This window comes from Artibeus jamaicensis, unplaced genomic scaffold (assembly GCF_021234435.1).
Source record: "Artibeus jamaicensis isolate MK-2021 breed Jamaican fruit bat unplaced genomic scaffold, CSHL_Jam_final contig_391, whole genome shotgun sequence".
Lineage (NCBI taxonomy): Eukaryota > Metazoa > Chordata > Mammalia > Chiroptera > Phyllostomidae > Artibeus > Artibeus jamaicensis.
The window spans coordinates 29,310,107-29,327,472 of record NW_026521814.1 but is presented as its reverse complement, the minus strand read 5'-3'; the positions used below and the strand labels follow the sequence as shown (position 1 = coordinate 29,327,472).

At 40.1% G+C, this 17,366-nt stretch overlaps 1 protein-coding gene across 5 annotated transcripts in view; it reads left to right on the top strand.

The window, feature by feature from the left end:
* ANKRD44 (ankyrin repeat domain 44) overlaps positions 1 to 17,366 on the top strand; it is a 298,600-nt gene that overhangs the window by 200,601 nt on the left and 80,633 nt on the right. For 3 of the 5 annotated variants that reach the window (XM_037167009.2, XM_037167006.2, XM_037167008.2), the window contains exons 11-16: positions 3,737 to 3,819; positions 4,975 to 5,038; positions 7,007 to 7,075; positions 9,349 to 9,489; positions 11,764 to 11,847; positions 15,492 to 15,603. In XM_037167009.2, the coding sequence (XP_037022904.2) occupies positions 3,737 to 3,819; positions 4,975 to 5,038; positions 7,007 to 7,075; positions 9,349 to 9,489; positions 11,764 to 11,847; positions 15,492 to 15,603 (553 nt within the window). The remainder of the gene's footprint in view (positions 1 to 3,736; positions 3,820 to 4,974; positions 5,039 to 7,006; positions 7,076 to 9,348; positions 9,490 to 11,763; positions 11,848 to 15,491; positions 15,604 to 17,366) is intronic. The other 2 variants (XM_037167010.2, XM_037167007.2) reach the window with 1 other exon arrangement.

The following is a 17,366-nucleotide window of genomic DNA, read 5'->3' as shown; positions in this document are numbered from 1 at the left end:
TTGTCTCATTTACTCAGCAAGCAAAACTAAGCCAATTCCCCCTGGCAGAGTTATAAGTGCAATAAAGGAGTTTGAAATGAAGAAAGACAACAGAAATGCTAGCTGATCACATTTATTCTTAGCTTTCGAGGAATCACACACCTGATTTTAAGGAAGTATGACCTGCTTACAACTTCAGAACTCATAGAGTGCTGATTATCCAACTAAGCTAATAGTAATTATGAGGACAATGATAATACTGACATATATGGTAAAGGCTTATCAAGGGCCAAACCATCTGTTTAGGGCTTTGTACGCATTATCCCAATTAATCCTTGCCATTGCCTTATAAGATTGACATTGTTGTTATCTTTCTGGGGGAGGGAACTGTTACGTACTTGCTGAACATCAAATAGCAAGCAAGTGGGTAAACTAGAACTCAAACTTAAAGTTTCTGATCCCATCACCTTAACCTCAGTGTTCTTTACAATATGACTTAAAGGAAGGTTGCAGAAAAGAGCACATGTGGGAAGGGACAGACTGTGTTTCTCTGATGCCAAGGCAACTGCTTAAAAGAACTGATATTCTAATGGTGCAAGAAGTTCTTTTCTCACCTCTGATAGCTGTCTGCAAATTATTCTGACCTCATTTATTTTTACCTAACTGGGTAGGAGACACCAGCTAACAGCTAAATTAGAAATAGCTAATACAAATGTGTTCCATTAATTTTATGACTGGTCAAATAAATATAGCAATTTAACTGGCATTGGTCTCCTCTTTTCTGTAATTTATGCATTGTTAAGATTAGTGTTAATCTGACATCTTTATTTCTTGATCTTCCTGGATGTCTACCTGATGATGTAAGAGTGATTCTTCTTATTTGACTTATAAGACAGTGACTTATGAGACTTATAGTCCTGCTAAAGGTGTTATGATCCTTCCTTTAGAAGCAGTCTTATTTTATAATAATGAAGGATTAATTTTATTTTGAAATTCAGAACTGTTTCTGAAGTGATTCAGAAATTCTAAATTCCACTTTTATGTTCTTTCCAATTTTGACTTGATATTTAGTTTTTCTATTTGCATGATAGAGCATATTCAAGTTCAAAGACTAATAGAACTTGAGTCTAAATTAATATGTTTTCAAAACTGAGGTAGTGACTTCTTATTAACTATGGAATAAAAATATATGTCAGAATTTGTGTTAGACCTTATAGAATAGTTCTTCCTCCCTTATCTTCTCAGATTTATAAATAACAGCAAAAGAAGAGACATAATTAGCTAATGCACAGTGTGATGAGTTATCTAAATACAGTGGTGTTAAGTGGTAAGTTTAATTAGAAGTATTGAGAATGAAGATTATGGAATATGTTACAATACTGTTGCTGTCATATTGTCACTTGTACTTTTTATATTTTCCTAATTGGTTTATTATAGAATTTGATGCTAGTTTCTCTAATTTATTTGCTTATGTTATTTTATATCAATATATATTTTATGTATCTATATATCTTTATTTTATGGTATATATCTAATATAGAATATATTTTATATGTTATATATTATACATACATATATAATATAGACCTAACTATGTGTCATATATATAATATACAATTTTAAGTATTTATATTTTAATATTTATATGTATATAAAGAATAAGGAAGACTCACAGAAATCTTGAGCAATTCAGTCCTTGATCTCAGGCATGTTTTTTCAGGAACTTAAAAACATTCTAGAAAACATTCTATCTGTTTTCCTCTTGCGAATGTCCAGTGATATTTAATCATGTATTTTCACCTCAGTTGCCCAAAATAAATAAAATGGTTAGCTAAAATCTTATTAGCTTAAAGTTCCATTTAGGAAGAAGCTTTTAAAACATGTTATACATTAAAAGAAATTACTATGTCTCACTGGCATCAAGAGGGAACAATATAAACAGCACAAATAAAAATGCTTTTTCCCACCCCACCCCCACTGTGAACACGTTCTTTCTTTTCATGAGCGTCAGAGTTGCCACTGATGCAATTGCTTTTCAGGATTTTTTTTTTCTTTGTAAACGATGAGAGAGGCAATTACAAGCAGTTCCCTTGCACGTGACACTGCCCGGAAGACGGGCAAATTGCATCTCCTGATGGATGCCAGCTATTATATACACTGGGTTGGAAATCTCCATATAGGGAAAAGAAGATGAACAGAGGGAAGACTGAACAAAAACGCCAAGAAAGAAGTTACCATGGAAGGGGAGAGGCAGTTCGTTTCTGGCAGACCGAGATTTTGCAGAACACTGAACACCATGAAGTCTGTGTGAATCTGCATATACTTTCACACATTCGCAGACATCATAATAACTTGTAAGATAGCAAATAAAGTTCACATATCCAAAACTTATATTCAAATCATATGTGTTTTTTATGTAGTGGAGAATCTGAAAATGGGCCACTTTGTGCCAGAAAAGAAACTTAGGTAATTTATGCTGCAGGTGTAAATAGATGTACTTGCTTGTTCTATGCAGACAATTTATAAAATCTGAAATATACTATTTGAATGTAATGAGATGTTATGAGGAATGGTCACTAACCTTATAAATGCTTATAAGTACACAGGAATCTCCCGATGATGCTGTTTATTGTGAACTACGTTTCAGCACACAGCTTTGGGTCCTTGTTTGAGGCGAGGTGGGCAAGGGGAGGATTTAATGCTGGAGGCAAAGGGAGCTGCCATCAGAGGGCTGCCTGTCCTTAGGGACCATCCTGGGGACTGTGTGATGATGGGGGGTCCATCTAAAGAGTGCTCTTCTAGCTCCTTTATGTCATACTGTTAGGGGGAAATCTGCTAGATTGATGAAGTATGTGCAAGAGAATGTTTGCTGTCTCCAACTGCGTTTGTGACTGGTGTCCTGATGTGGGTTAATGTGCAATATACAAGTCTGTTAGGGAGGTGAAGTTTACCTGCAAAAGATACACTGTGGTTATTCTCATCTGAAATTTTATTTTCAGCCCTGGCTGGTGTGGCTCAGTGGATTGAGCACTGCCCTTCAAACTAAAGGGTGGCTGGTTCCATTCCCAGTCGGGGCACATACCTAGGTTGTGGGCCAGACTGCTCCAGTAGGGGGCGCGTGAGAGGCAATCACATGTTGATGTTTCTTTCCCTGTCTTCCACTCTTCCCCTCTGTCTAAAAATATATAAAATCTTAAAAAAATAAAATTTTATTTTCAATAATACAGCTACGCTTAACTTCTAGCAAAGTGCTTGATACATCATAGGTCAATAATAAATATTTGTTTATTAATTCAAAGAATAAAGCAGGTTGCTTTTCAAAGTTGAGAGTTTGTCTTATCACTAGCACTTATCGTAGTATCTGATACTTAGACAGTATTGATGAATGAATAGATGAATGAATGAATGAATGAATGGGACCACAAATTGCTAACCTGAAAGAAAATAAACAAAAGGAAATTAATTTTAAAGGTAAAGAGGCACATATGTTTATGTGAAACATTTTCTTTAAAATATCTGCTTCTGTTGTTATGGGCTTTTACTTCTGATTTAGGTCTAGGACTTTCTTATGTTAAGGTAGAAAATGATTGTGTAATTATTTCTCCAGTGGAAGAATTACAAAATTATTTCAGCTGAGAGTCCCTAAGTGAGGTGTTGTGGGTTTGCCTTTCACCAGAGGACTTCTGGGAAGGTAATTGTCCCTCTGCACGTATCTTGAGAGCTGTTGCCGTGAACTGCTCTGTCTTTTCCTCCCCAGGTGTGGAATCCATAGCATGTTCCCCTTACACTTAGCTGCCCTAAATGCTCACTCTGACTGCTGCAGGAAGTTGTTATCATCGGGTAAGTAGCTCCATTATCACAGATGAGGCTCGATGTGTCCTGTAAGTGAGCCACGTGGCGTCAGATGTCTGGTCAGAGTGAGTGGTTGTCTGTGCTTCATGTCATTCATTACCTGCTCTGGGGACAGTCTCTAGCAGTCCTTGGCGGTGGACCTGCTGGAATGTCAGTATCCCTGCCCTTGAATGAGAGTCTTGTCTGTCTATCTGAAGTCAAAGTCAAAGCTGGGGTGACCCAGAGTGAGAGACAGGCAGGGATGGGCGGAGCTCACAGAAAATTTGTCATCAATGGGGAAAACATCTTTGAAGCTTAAAATGGTGACTTACCACTTAATATTTTTCAACAAAGGAAAGAAGCCAAATCCCACCCCCCATTTTAACAGTAGAAAATGTTGTGTTGCCATCCCACTCTGTGGGCTCTGAAAAATCACCATGGATGATCCCCTCCAACTAGGTTTAATTTTTATTTTTTTAATGCGGGCCTGTTTGGAACCAAGAAATTCCTTCTGGTTTGGAGCTTTGCTAATCTTTCTTATCAGTGCTTCTGCCAACCTCCATGTAGAAAGAAGTTCCTGGCTTTCAAAGGTGATAGAGATCTGCAAGGCAAAGACTGTTTATGAATTAATTCAACAGATATTCCAGGGGCATTTTTCCCTTTAAGTACTTTACCTATGGTTGATTCATTTTCCCTGCTTTTGGCATGTTTAAAAATAATCTCTGCATGAAAGCATGTTTCCCAAATCTTAAACCAACTGGAAGCTAATAATATATTAAGAAAATATCTATTCCAGCATGTTAAGATGACTCCTTTACCTTCCATGTTTTCTCCATGTGTTCTGTCTGTCTGTCTATTGCCCTACTTACTTATCTCAAATTGGTCTCATAAATTTCTATCCTGGGACTGAAACGTGGGGCTGTAGTTCACCCAGAGCTGAATGTGAAAATAAATTCTTCTTGACTTCATGGTCCTTCCTATAAAATTGCCAAGCTTGAGCAGTTACCATTTGTTTCCATGACAACCTCTTTCTGACTACAATTGCTTGCGTTCTGGTTTTTCTACTAACTGATTTTTCTGTCTCTGCAATGTTTCTTGTGGTTTAACTAGGACAAAAGTATAGCATAGTGTCCTTGTTTAGTAATGAGCACGTGCTGTCTGCAGGCTTTGAAATAGACACCCCAGATAAATTTGGAAGAACGTGCCTTCATGCTGCTGCTGCAGGAGGGTGAGTAGTTAGCAATTTTAGTTGTTATTTTCATGACTTAATTACTAACTCATCTTAAGTGTCTTAAGTTGTCTGTGATTCAAGGGCAATTTCAACAGTAAAAGGGGAAAGAATCACTTCTACCGTCACCAAATACCACTGTTGTACTTCCAGATTTACTTGTGTTTAGTAGTGGAAGAATTGTTCTTCCAGAGAAAAATTTCAGCCCATTTCATATAGAAAATTATTTTGCTCTTGTTTTATTCTCTTTACTTTCTTTTCTTTCCATTTTTTAATTGTAGATTTTTACCCTATAGAATATACATCTACTTAGTATTCCTTACCGGGAAAGAAAATCATTTGAGATTTGTTCTTAAGTTTTTCCTTCTTGTTGCTGGTAGGTTGGTGATGATCAAGGGACTCCAACATTGAGTTAATTTAAGTTCATTTACAGACATTTTTGTCCTTATCTCAAAACTGATTTTTGAGTCTTGCTAGGAGTTAAATGTGAACAATGGTTAAGAAGACCCAAAGGGTAAGAAAGAAGGGATTTTAATCCTTGCCTTTTTTTTAAGTTGCACAAGAGAATTTTTCATCAGATACTCTTTTTCATGTCAGTGGTTAGATTAAGGCTCTGATCAATACATTGTTGCTGTATGGCCCCATCACCCAAACATGGCCCTTCTCGAACGGCTTTGTTTGGGCAAGATGTTGGTCCTTAATCAATTCCCTACGTCCTTAAGGAACAGCAACACTTCTGCATTTATCTGTGTATCAGAGGTGGGCAGATAAACTGTGGAGCTTCGGGGCCCCTTATTTGCGTGGTTCCCTTCCGAAGTCATATCTCATTATATACTCATAATTTTGTGTTATTTTTTAAAAGAACCTCCTTCACTTCGCCTCATTCCCCTAAATCACATGAGCTTCATGAGCTATACATCTGGGATGTGCCTCTGCCTTTGGTGCTTTGGCTTCTCAGTGAGGACAGGCGTTTTCCATCAACTGGCCTACTACACCAGCACATAATATCTCAGAAAGTTCTCTGAAACAGCTAGTTCTCTGAGAAAGGTGGCTATAACGGGCGGGCGGGGTGGGGAGAGCCCTGCTCTGCTCAGGTTTACCGTTAATGAGGTCATTTTTCATATGTAATTGATAATAAAATAGTAACTCCTAAGACACTTCTTAGCATTGTAAGTTTAAAACAATGATGGATGATTGTCTGTTTTGATGCCCACATTTTTAAAAATATCAGACCTGCACAGAAAGTGACAACACACCATCCTGCATTCATTCTGAAACTCCTATTAGAATGAATATTTAGCTGCATGCCCTTCAATGGGAAAATTCACTTCAGCAAGTCCTTTGCTTTCTACAAAACGTGATTTATTGCCTCTGCAAATGACACAGAAGCTTTGGAAGATCACTATGCTCCATTGCATCATTTTCGGCCTTGGTTCTGCCCATTCATTCACCTAGACTAAAAAGACAGGGAAATGCAGCGGTTTCATTTTCCATTAAGGAGAGTCTGGGTCAAAAGTGGTTAACCTGGTGAATTCGTTCTGCTGGGATACAAGGTAATGCTCATCTACTCTGGTGCACTGTTTAAAGGTGACATGAAATTATTATGGTTTAGAGGGTTGTTTCATAAAGTCTTGATGGTTTTAAAAGAGAATTTTAGCATAAATGATGAAACCACCACTGAAAGGTTTAATCATATAATAATCATTAAATTCCTTAGTCATAGAGTTGAAAATTTTTCACCAAGCTCTTTCATGTGCCAATTTATTAGCTTTGAAAAAATAATTTTGGTAACTTTAGATCCTTCATATGTCATTACTCTACTATGGTGAGGTTGTTTTTGTGTTAGCAGAATTTAAGGCTGAGAGTATTGATTTACGTCCACCTGCACTGTGCAGAATACAGTGCTTTCTGAAGACAGCCCAGCAGTTCACCTCTGCCACCTTAATGATGTTTTCCCTGTCTTTCTAGTAACGTGGAATGTATAAAACTCTTGCAGAGCAGTGGAGCGGATTTCCATAAAAAGGACAAGTGTGGGAGGTATGTAAACAGGGAACTCTGCTTCGAGTGCCGAAGTGAAAGAAGCAGGGAGCAGTCCATCTGGGAATCATGTTATGTTGAAAAGGGAAAAGGGGAGCTAGCTGGGGAGTTTTCATCCCCAGGAGGAAACCCCTTCTTGTAGCGAGACGCCAACAAAGCACCAGCCATGAGCAAAGCATCTCTCACAGCTACTGTTTAGAAGTGCCAGTTGTCTGTCTTCTTCTTTCTGTCTTTTTAAGTCCTCTACATGGATATAGTTTAGAAATTTCTGTTTGCACCAGATTAGAGCAGTTTAGCCTCTCTAAGCCAGAATGTGGTCACAAGATCTAGAGCATTTTCTTATATTTCTTGAACTTTCATCTTGGGATAAATCTTTAGACATGTTTAAAACATGAAACACACATATTGCCACCGCCACCACCACCACCACCACCAGTAATGAGTCATAGAGCTTTTCCTACCTTATTGGTCCTTTGCATTGCTGAGTTGCACCACAGTATTACCACAATACATGGATATAAATTTATTAATTAAATTACATTTTAATTTATTTTTTTCATAACTTCTCTCTACTCCTCGTCTACACACACACCCTAGCTCTGAAAGTTGCTACACATTTCTTCTCTTACCCAGCTGCAGAGGACAACTTGTACTCATCCTTCCAGGTTTATGTCGTGACAGCCTTCTGCTACTCTGATGGGCACCCTTCCTCTCTGCGCCCCTTGCCCCATGTGCTCCATGACTGCAGTGCGCGTCACACTGCCCAGGGACTCTGTCTCCTTGCCACTCTCGTCACCTGACTGTGGGTGTCCTGAGAACAAGGACTGGGCCCCATTTTCTCTTTAGCGCCAGGCTCTGCCACATAGTTGATACCTAGTAATTTTCAGCCTAGTTAATAAAAACACAAGCAATTTAATATGTAAAATACTTATCATTTCCTCTTTGTTTTGGACTAAAAAGGAGTAAATCAACTAGTCAAAGAGCCCTTCAATTGACTACGAAATATAAAATAGTTGGACTTGAAAATTGATAAATAGCACTTGAAATAAAGTTGCTCTAGTTCTAGTATGCTGTTTGGTTATTATTCCCTGAAAATTGTCTAGGAACAGCAGATAAACTTTTAATTATTGAGGACTAAAAATAAGTAATATAAAACATTACTTTATATTTCTGCACAGTCTTACACTTGACAAAGTGCTGTATTCTCTAAATGTTATCCACTTAATTTCTCATAGTAACTCTATGAGGTACATGGAGATGATTACTGTCCTTTTTAATTGATGAGAAAACTAGGCCCAGAGAAACTAAACAAGTTATACATGTATGTGGAATTTCAGATGTAGAGCGGACCTTGGGAGACAGCTGTTCTGAGGTGCTTATAGACATAAGGACAAAGCCCGGCCTGGGTAGGGCATGTGGCTGGGTCCGGCCTGCACCTTTGCCCAAATTAGAACCCAGGGCTTCTGATTCTTTGTGCACTGTTCTTCCTGTCAACCTTCCAGTTCAGTGGAGAAGATGAGACGACACCTAACATCAAGGCAACATGTGATGTGTGCTCAGGAGAAGACCAGATAGGAGCTAAAGAGTCTCACACAAAAGGGAAAGAGAACTTCTGGAGTTAAAGAATGAGGGTGGTCTTGATGGGTGGACCTGGTTCAGGAAGGGACACTCCAGGGAGGAAAACAACATGGGCAAAGGCAGAGGGAAGTGTGGACATAATAGGGAAAACCGCAGGTCATTCCATTTGGATTCAGTAAAGGCCTCATGTAGGGGGGAGAGAGACTCCATAACGGCAGATTGGGACCAGCTTGGGGAGGTCTTCAATTTCAGACTAAGAAATTGAGGCTTTGTTTAGTAGGGAGGGAGACAAGTTTAAGGACAGGATTGTCATATGTGGGCATCGGGCCTTAGAAAACCTGAGCCTTTGTTCATAGCCACTGGAAGTTCAACGGGAGTTTGATTAGAGATAAGGAGGCTAATACAGGTGGTATTGCAATATTCCAATTGGGCAGTAATGTAGACCTGAACCAGGACAGGAGGGCATGAGGAACAGAAAGAAAGAATAGATCTGCTGGTGGGTGGCCTTGTCCGAGCTACTGGTTCTGCAGCGTCAGTTGCAATGTACAAGGCAAAGGAAGGCATCTCCCTTAACCTCCACACTCTGAGAGACAGAGAGCTTTCGGTACCCCCAGGTGTACTGCTGTTGTGCTAGCGCTGGTGATGGGTCTGCTTTTCAGACTCAACGAAGTAACAAATTGCTGTTTGTTTTCCAGGACCCCTTTGCACTATGCAGCTGCAAATTGTCATTTCCAATGTATCGAGACATTAGTGACCACCGGGGCCAACGTTAATGAAACAGATGACTGGGGACGGACAGCCTTGCACTATGCTGCTGCTTCAGACATGGATAGAAAGTAAAAACAGCCTTATTCTTGTTTCCTGGTTCCTCTGGGGTAGGGCGGGGGAGGGGAGGGTTTGCTAATTTTCTTCATTCCGACTCAAGGAAACTGACTGAAGAATCTCTCTCACCCAGACCCAAAGGGGTTAGAGATGCTTCATCCCCAACCCATTTTCCCATTTTGCTCTCTCGTGTGATTATTACGTGTCACTGTACAATTACTTCTCTGTTTTTTGGGTAGAATGCCAAGTGGAGCTGTCAAGCTCAGGTTTTCAGTTTGACATTCAAAATCTGTTGTAATTTGTTTTGTCATATGCTGCACTTTCCATTATCATCACTTAAATGCTTCATTTGCTGTAAAACTTACATTTGCTGATATATGTCATGTGTAAAAAATATCCATCCATGCATAATCCCAGTAGCCTTCAGATGCAGTGTCAGTGTGTGTGAAGTAGTCACTGTTTTATTGTTCCAGACCTGGGTTGATGCTCTTTCAGGAGCAGGAGAGGAAATTGGCTGCCCTGGACATTGTCGGATTCTGGGTGGTTAGAAAGGAGAAGTGCCCACAGTTTATGAGACTGTTCTCAAAGACCTAAGGACCAAGGCCTCCTTCACAGGAATAGCTTTTGGTGACCCTGTTTGGAAAACTATTTAATTATCTGCTGCCTTGTGCTGTGAAGCTGATTGTGGATCAGTGCTAACTCCTTTTCTTGTACAATTTTCAACCTTTTTTATCTCATGGAATTAGATGGCACTCATGGCACACATAAGCTAATTACTAAAATTCTGTCACACCAAAAATATCTTTTTTTGCTGATCTGACAAAAATAGGTATAATTTTGATTCATTCACACCAGACAGCTATTGCTGTGTTGGCTGTTGTCATCTTTCATTGGACAGTCTAAGGGAAAAGAGGTCAGTGTCCCTGACTAGGTGGTCACATACTGCATGTTTTGAAAATCCTCGTGGCACCCGCATGCCTGCCGCGGGACACCTGTTGAAAATTGCTGTTGTAGAGCAATGGCTTTAAACAGTGACTCACAGTAAGAAGTACATTTTGTACCATAACCAGTACATACAGCCACGTATATGTTATATATATATATGTGTGCGTATAATGGAAACAAATTTATAAAACCATATTCACTTTTACTGTACATAGTACATTCTATGTTGTTTTTCATTTCATTAAAAACATTACTGATTGCAACCCACTAAACTGATTTTATACTCAGTAGTGGATTATGGTCCGTATTTCCATGGTTTGGAAAACACTGCTCATCCCTCCCCCCTTCATGTGTGTATAACAACAGCCAGGCAGCTTGTCAATTCAACAAACACTGAGTGACTACTGTGCCCGGCTCCATATTGTTCACCTGGAGTAGAGTCGGGGAACAAGTACACTTCACCTGTTAAGAACTGGAAAAGGAATCCCAGGTGATGAAGAATTGCTTTGGCAGGGGAGGGCTGTCTAGGACCCCATTCCTGGATAAGTGAGATGAACTGGCAGAGAGGCAGCAATGAATGTGGTAGGAGTCAGAGATGTTTAAGCTAAATCGCCTCCATTTTACTTGGGGCGGTTAGGATGTTTATGGAAGGGTGGACAGCTTGATTGATACCTTAACTGCTGATACCTGTGTGGAAGTGTTAGGACAGTTACCGTATTTTGCCTTCTATTATGCACACGTTTTTTGCCCACATTTTGAGGGAAAAATAAGGATGTGCATTGTACATGGGTAGTACTAATTCTGTATCTATACAAATGTTTTTAACTCTTGTATTTATGCTTATGCATTAAAAGTGTAAGTCTAGAAAGCAATAACGATATCCACGTGCAAAGTAATACCCTGGAATACAATAATTGGTTTTGTTGTACCAAATTTCATGTACCTTTTATCTGTTCTTGTGTTTTGTGATTTGCTACATAAAATTTCTTGTACTACATGTTCAAAAATAAATGCTAAAATTCCTTTATAATACAAAAAACAAGCATCTAAATAAGTAAATAATTGAATTAAAAAATTAAACCAAAGGATTTTTTTTCCTGAAAGTTTGGACCAAAAATGTGAGTGCAAAATATGGTACATTCTTAGTTGGATATCTTGAGAGCGAATAGATTTAATGGATAGCATTGGAGAGAACCATGTACAATTTATATCTTCAGTGACAATAGTACATGTTTCTTTTGTGTTGGAGGAAAAAATCATTGAGATTTAAATTGCACCAAAATCATTAGCAACTTTGCCATTAAAAATTAATTGTAATTTGTTTTTCTTTTCCTTACGCTGAGAAGTAAGACGTCCTTAGGAAATGCCCATGAAAATTCCGAAGAACTTGAAAGAGCCAGAGAACAAAAGGAAAAGGAAGCTGCACTGTAAGTTACTCCTCAGCCTAAGCACAAAGTGCAGTTACTGGTGCCCTGTCTGCTTCTCTGAGTGGCCACGGGGGCCAGTCTTACTATTTGGGGGTTTCACCTGGGATCCTCAGAAAGTAATGTGGGCTTATCTTTACTGAAGAAGAAACTTCTTTTTTTTTAAAGAAAAATATTTTATTTATTTATTTTTAGCAAGAGGGGAAGGGAGAGAAGAAGAGAGGGAGAGAAACATCAGTGTGTGGTTGCCTCTCGTGTGCCCCCCACTGGGGACCTAGCCCACCACCCAGACATGTGCCCGGACTGGGAATTGAACTGACAACCCTTTGATTTGCAGGCTGGCACTTAGTCCACTGAGCCACACCAGCCAGGGCAGAAACTGTTCTTTAAATACATCCTTTAATTATGCCATTTTCACACAGGGTACTCTTTCTAAGACTGAAAGTTTTGACATGACCGTCACTGTGATTGGTCAGCGGTGTTTGGAGCCAGGTGTGTCTCACATATTATTTCTGGCTCTGACATCCGTCATGTGCCTCAGACAACATGCTGAAGTTCCTCTTAGGGCAGGGGTGTAAACGCATTTTCCCCGGGGGCCACATCAGCCTCCTGGTTCCCTTCAAAGCACCGGATGTTATTGCAACTCCTTAACAGTTAAGGAGTAGTTACATGTATACAGTCCTAAAATTATTTGTCCCTTTGAAGGCAACTGTGAGGCTGATGTGGCCTGCGAGGAAAATGAGTTTGACACCCCTGTCTTAGGGCCTTAGGCTCTTCTTTCATGACCTGTAGATAACTATTTAGCTGATTCTATAAATAAATGTTTTGAGATTTCAGTGTGACGTACATGCACCGTACTCTCCTCTTTGTCTCCAACACACACACATCAACTCACAAACAGCCCCCTGCTCCTGCCGCCAGCTGCTCCTGTCCCACCTCACCCTACCTGCCACCCTCTGGCTTCTGAGAGAGACTCGGGCAGTGCTGTGATGGAAGGGACCGCCGTCACCCAGGGGCATGGATACATGGGAAGCCCTAATGCTTTGTCCTCTGGGAGTCATTCCTGCACTACAGGTCACAGCGACAAGCTCGTGCTGCCCAGTGTGGTGACCAGCACATAGCTGGTGTTCAGTAAGTGTGTTGAACAAATGAACAAACGAATGAACAGTGCCTACACTTTGTGTCTTGGGGTCCAGTGGATGTAGTGCCCTAAGAGTGGCCCGCACATGCACACACAGCCCCTTGTTTATTCTCTTCTCCAGTTGTCAGCAGGACAAGTTTCTCTGTGACCTCTTGTTTGTGTCCAGCCCAGGGTCTTCCTTCCACCCCCTGGGGCTCCCCTCTGGTGTCCGAGCCATAGTACAGAGTTACAAGTTGGAAGTTGTGTGTAGAAATCAGAAGGATATAGTTAGAGAGTGTGGCTCAGGTGCAGGTTTGGGAACATAACTTGAGTCCCACAGCTGTGCAAACAGCTGTGAGTCAAGCCAAATGGTCAAGGTTTTACTCGAATACTCCAAAATTAAAATAACCATGTTAAAGGCTGTGGGATTTTAGGCAACTTGAGCAAGTGCTCCCTTTCCTAGTGAAATGCAAGCTTGCCCTGGGCCCGAGCAGCCCTCTTACTGCTGGTAGAGAGGGAAGGGGCCAGAGAGGCAGTGGGGCAGGACCAGCCTGCCTGAGAACTCTTTTATGCAAAGAGAGGCTACTGCCCATGTCCAGATACACCCCTGACCTACTGTGCATCTCCCAACGCTGCAGCTTAGCTGTCAAAATAGCTAGTCAGGACCCAGTTAACACTTGTTATAAACGGTCCCTTAAAAAACAATGTGGAAAATATTCAAATTCTATACTACTGTTGTTATTTCTAATAGAACTGTTGGTAGTGTAGGTCAGGTATAATATTCTGGATTAAATAACTCTTTGGGTGCAATTCAAACTGCTCCCAAATTACATATTAAATTATAAATTTATCAACAGGTTTTTCAGAATGTAATCCTTTCAGAAGCTGGGATTGTGTGTCCACTAGAATGCTATTCCTATTGAGTGATTTTATTTAAAGAGCCAAATTTGGTATATAAGGAGTCACACCTAGAATCCTCTCCACGGGCATTTAATGACCAAAATAGAAAAGGACTTTCTTATAAGGCACAGATCACCAAAGATGGTCTGTTACCAGGACTGCAGTGAGAGTTTGATTTCTCATGGAATATTTTATGGATAAATCATGTGACATGGAGGTCTTTGGATTAAAAAATTTATGTCTTTCGTCAGTTTTTCTAGAAATTAAAATATCATTTTAAACTGTCTCTCTACATGTGATTTATTTTCTCCTTTTCCCTTTTGCCAAGAGATAGGTAAATGTCATTTCAAAGTGAGAATCTTATACTTTCAATTTGAGTATGAAATTGAATCAGCTTGGTTTTGTGAAGGTTTTGTTTGTCCTACTACCACAGAAATAAAATTGGAATTACAGAGCAGCACTACTTACTTACTTTCTCTTCCCCAGCAGGACTGTACCATTTGCAGTAGGTCCTCAGCTAATGCATCACATGTTCGAGGACTTGTGTCCTGGAGGTTGGGGTATGTCAGGAAAGGTGCAGCCACACACCTTTCTCTAACCTATTCCACAGATGGTGGCTTTTTACAAAAAATTACAGCTCTGTTATAAAAGACTTTTAAGCCCTGGATGGTGTGACTCAGTGGATTGAGTGCCAGCCTGCAAACCAAAGAGTCGCCAGTTCGATTCCTGGTCAGGGCACCTGCCTGGGTTGCAGGCCAGGTCAGGTCTCCAGTAGGGGGCGTGCGAGAGGCAACCACACATTGATGTTTCTCTCCCTCCCTTCCCTTCTGCCCAGAAAATAAATAAAATATTAAAAATAAATAAATAAAAGGCTTTTAAAATATACTACTTTGTTTTAGTCTATATTTCTAATGGTGTAATATGAACCTTTTTCTTCATATGTGGTTACTGAATTATTTTTTTATTGTTAACCTATTCCTTTAATCCTCTTGTTGTGTAGGCTGTTCTTGTGTTCTTGTTTGTTGTTGTTTTCTTACACTTTTTAACTTTCATTTTTCTATTCTTTTGATCTTAGAGTCTCAAATAGTGAGGTTAAAACTAAACCTTCTACTTGACTGATGCAGTGAACATACAGTACATGGATGATGTATGATAGAATTGTACATCTGAAACTTATATAGTTTTATCAACCAATGCCACCCCAATAAATTCAATACAAATTTAAAAATAAATAGCATTGAAATTAAAAAAACAACAACAAAAAAAACTGAACCTTCTCCCTGAGGTCAGCCCGTTGCAATGGCCTGACCATTTCTTTATTATGGTTGAGACTTGGTCTTTTGAACGTGGATGACAGACTGCCTTAGTATGAGAAGGAAAAAGAACTTCCTTACCCTCTTGTTGCTAAAGCCTTGCCTGAATCCTAGAATAGCTATTTAAAGCTGAAATAAAGGAAGCTACAGAAAATACATACACACACAAACAAAAAAAAACTTCCAGTACATAAAATGTCATTGCTGTAGGGTTTTTAAAGAAATACTGCATTGTCTAATAGGAGGAGATTTACATTCATTATCTCTTTTGGTCCAGAGATGCTTCTAAAATAACCTCACCTTTATACTTACAGATGTCTAGAGTTTCTGCTTCAAAATAATGCAAATCCATCTATCCGGGACAAGGAAGGCTACAACAGCATACATTACGCGGCTGCCTATGGCCACCGACAATGTCTGGAATTGGTGAGTTGCTTTGTCTTGTTCTGCTTTCTCTAACATACACATAAGCCCAGACCTGAAAACGCTGGTCTTAATCTCTCAGGAAATGACCTCACTGCCTAGGTAAGTCCCCTCTAGAAATCACCCTGAAGATATTCTGTGCTTAGTGATTACATTGTTTAACTTCACAGTATGTAGATCTCTTTGCTCCTTTTTTCTCCATCCTAATCTTAGAAATGACGGTTAACTCTTTTCCATATTTTGGGGGGCTGAGAATGTTGGACCTGTGTAGGGACACAGTTTGTATTTTGAAGATCATTTGATTCTATCACATCAGCTCAGTATATATTTCTGGGGCACACTTAGCACCCCAATATTCAATAACAGTGCTGTAAGAGGACTTACATAATTATGAGGCATGTGGGTTGTTATGGTCTCACATTTGCAGAGAAAGAAATTGACAAGGACACGAAAATCAGAAGTTACTAGAATTTCCAAACCACCAAAAATTTCAAACCTATAGTGATCAAGGAATACCCTGAGGTTTGGAGTCTGAAATGCCTCTGTTGGTATAGGTCAAGAGGTCAAATTCAACTCTGACTGGTGTGGCTCAGTTGATTGACCATCATCCTGCAAAGTGAAGGGTTGCCAGTTCGACTCCCAGTCCAGGCACATGTCTGGGTTGTGGGTTCAGTCCCAGTCAGAGCATGAATGAGAGGCAACCAATAGATGTTTCTTTCCCTCTATTTCTCCCTTCCCCTCTAAACAAACAAACAAATAAATAAAATCTGCTTAAAAAAAGAGAGACACACAAATTCAAATGCCCACAGGGACCAAAAATGCAAAGTAGAAGAGTGAGGTGAGCCCATGTACAGAGCAGGGAGTGGTGGGGATTGTGGCAAATAGAGAGCACGTGTTCTGTCCAAAGGGAGAAACGGCTGGCCCGCTCCTGCTGACTGAGACCAGGCGAGAATGCATACCTGGGGTTGCTAGACTTCCAGTGTTTCAAGAGAAGGTAGAAATCTGGATTTTTATGTGAAATTTCCTTTTTTAAAAGCCCTGGGTGGGCTAGGAAGAAAAACTGTGGATTCGTGGCTAAATCCTCTCAGCTGGCCACCATATGCCGTCTCCTGAGCGTCACCCGTGGTTCTGTTTCACCAGGACACCTGGGCTATCCCGACCCCACTACCCCGGTCCAGTGACAGGTGCCACCTTTGCTGACTGCACTCCAGCTCTTTTCCTTACCCGTTTAAAAGGAGAAGCCTTCTTTTCGGAGTTTAGGGAAGTGCTTGCACAGTTGCACGGTGGCGTATTGACAAAGGAGTGAGGCAGAAAGCCAGTGAGCAGTGGTGCCAGTGCTGCAGAGAAAGGATGAAAGAAGGCCCCACCTCATTTGCTGATGGTTTCTGATGGTTCCAGTTAGGGTCATTCTTACCGTAGTTCTTTTAATTATGAATGTTCATGAAGGTCACCTAGTTTGAAAATAAAAAGGTGAATATTCTAGTGAGGTTTTTTTTGTGTGGCATTTATCGGTGAATTGTACCTACCTTCATCATTCTTGAATACTTCTAAGTCTTCTCTCCTGTGGTTCTTGTGGATGCTAAAGAATTCCTTGTTTGACCTTGGGGGTAGCATTTTTTGCCCCCTAGTTTTGATTCTATCATGGTCTTTCCAGTTATTGTGGCCTCATAACAAATCACCCCAAAAGTTAGTGGCTTGAAACAACAATAATCCTTTATTGGCTCTCGCTGTTTCTGATCAGGAATTCAGGAGTTGCTTGGCCAAGT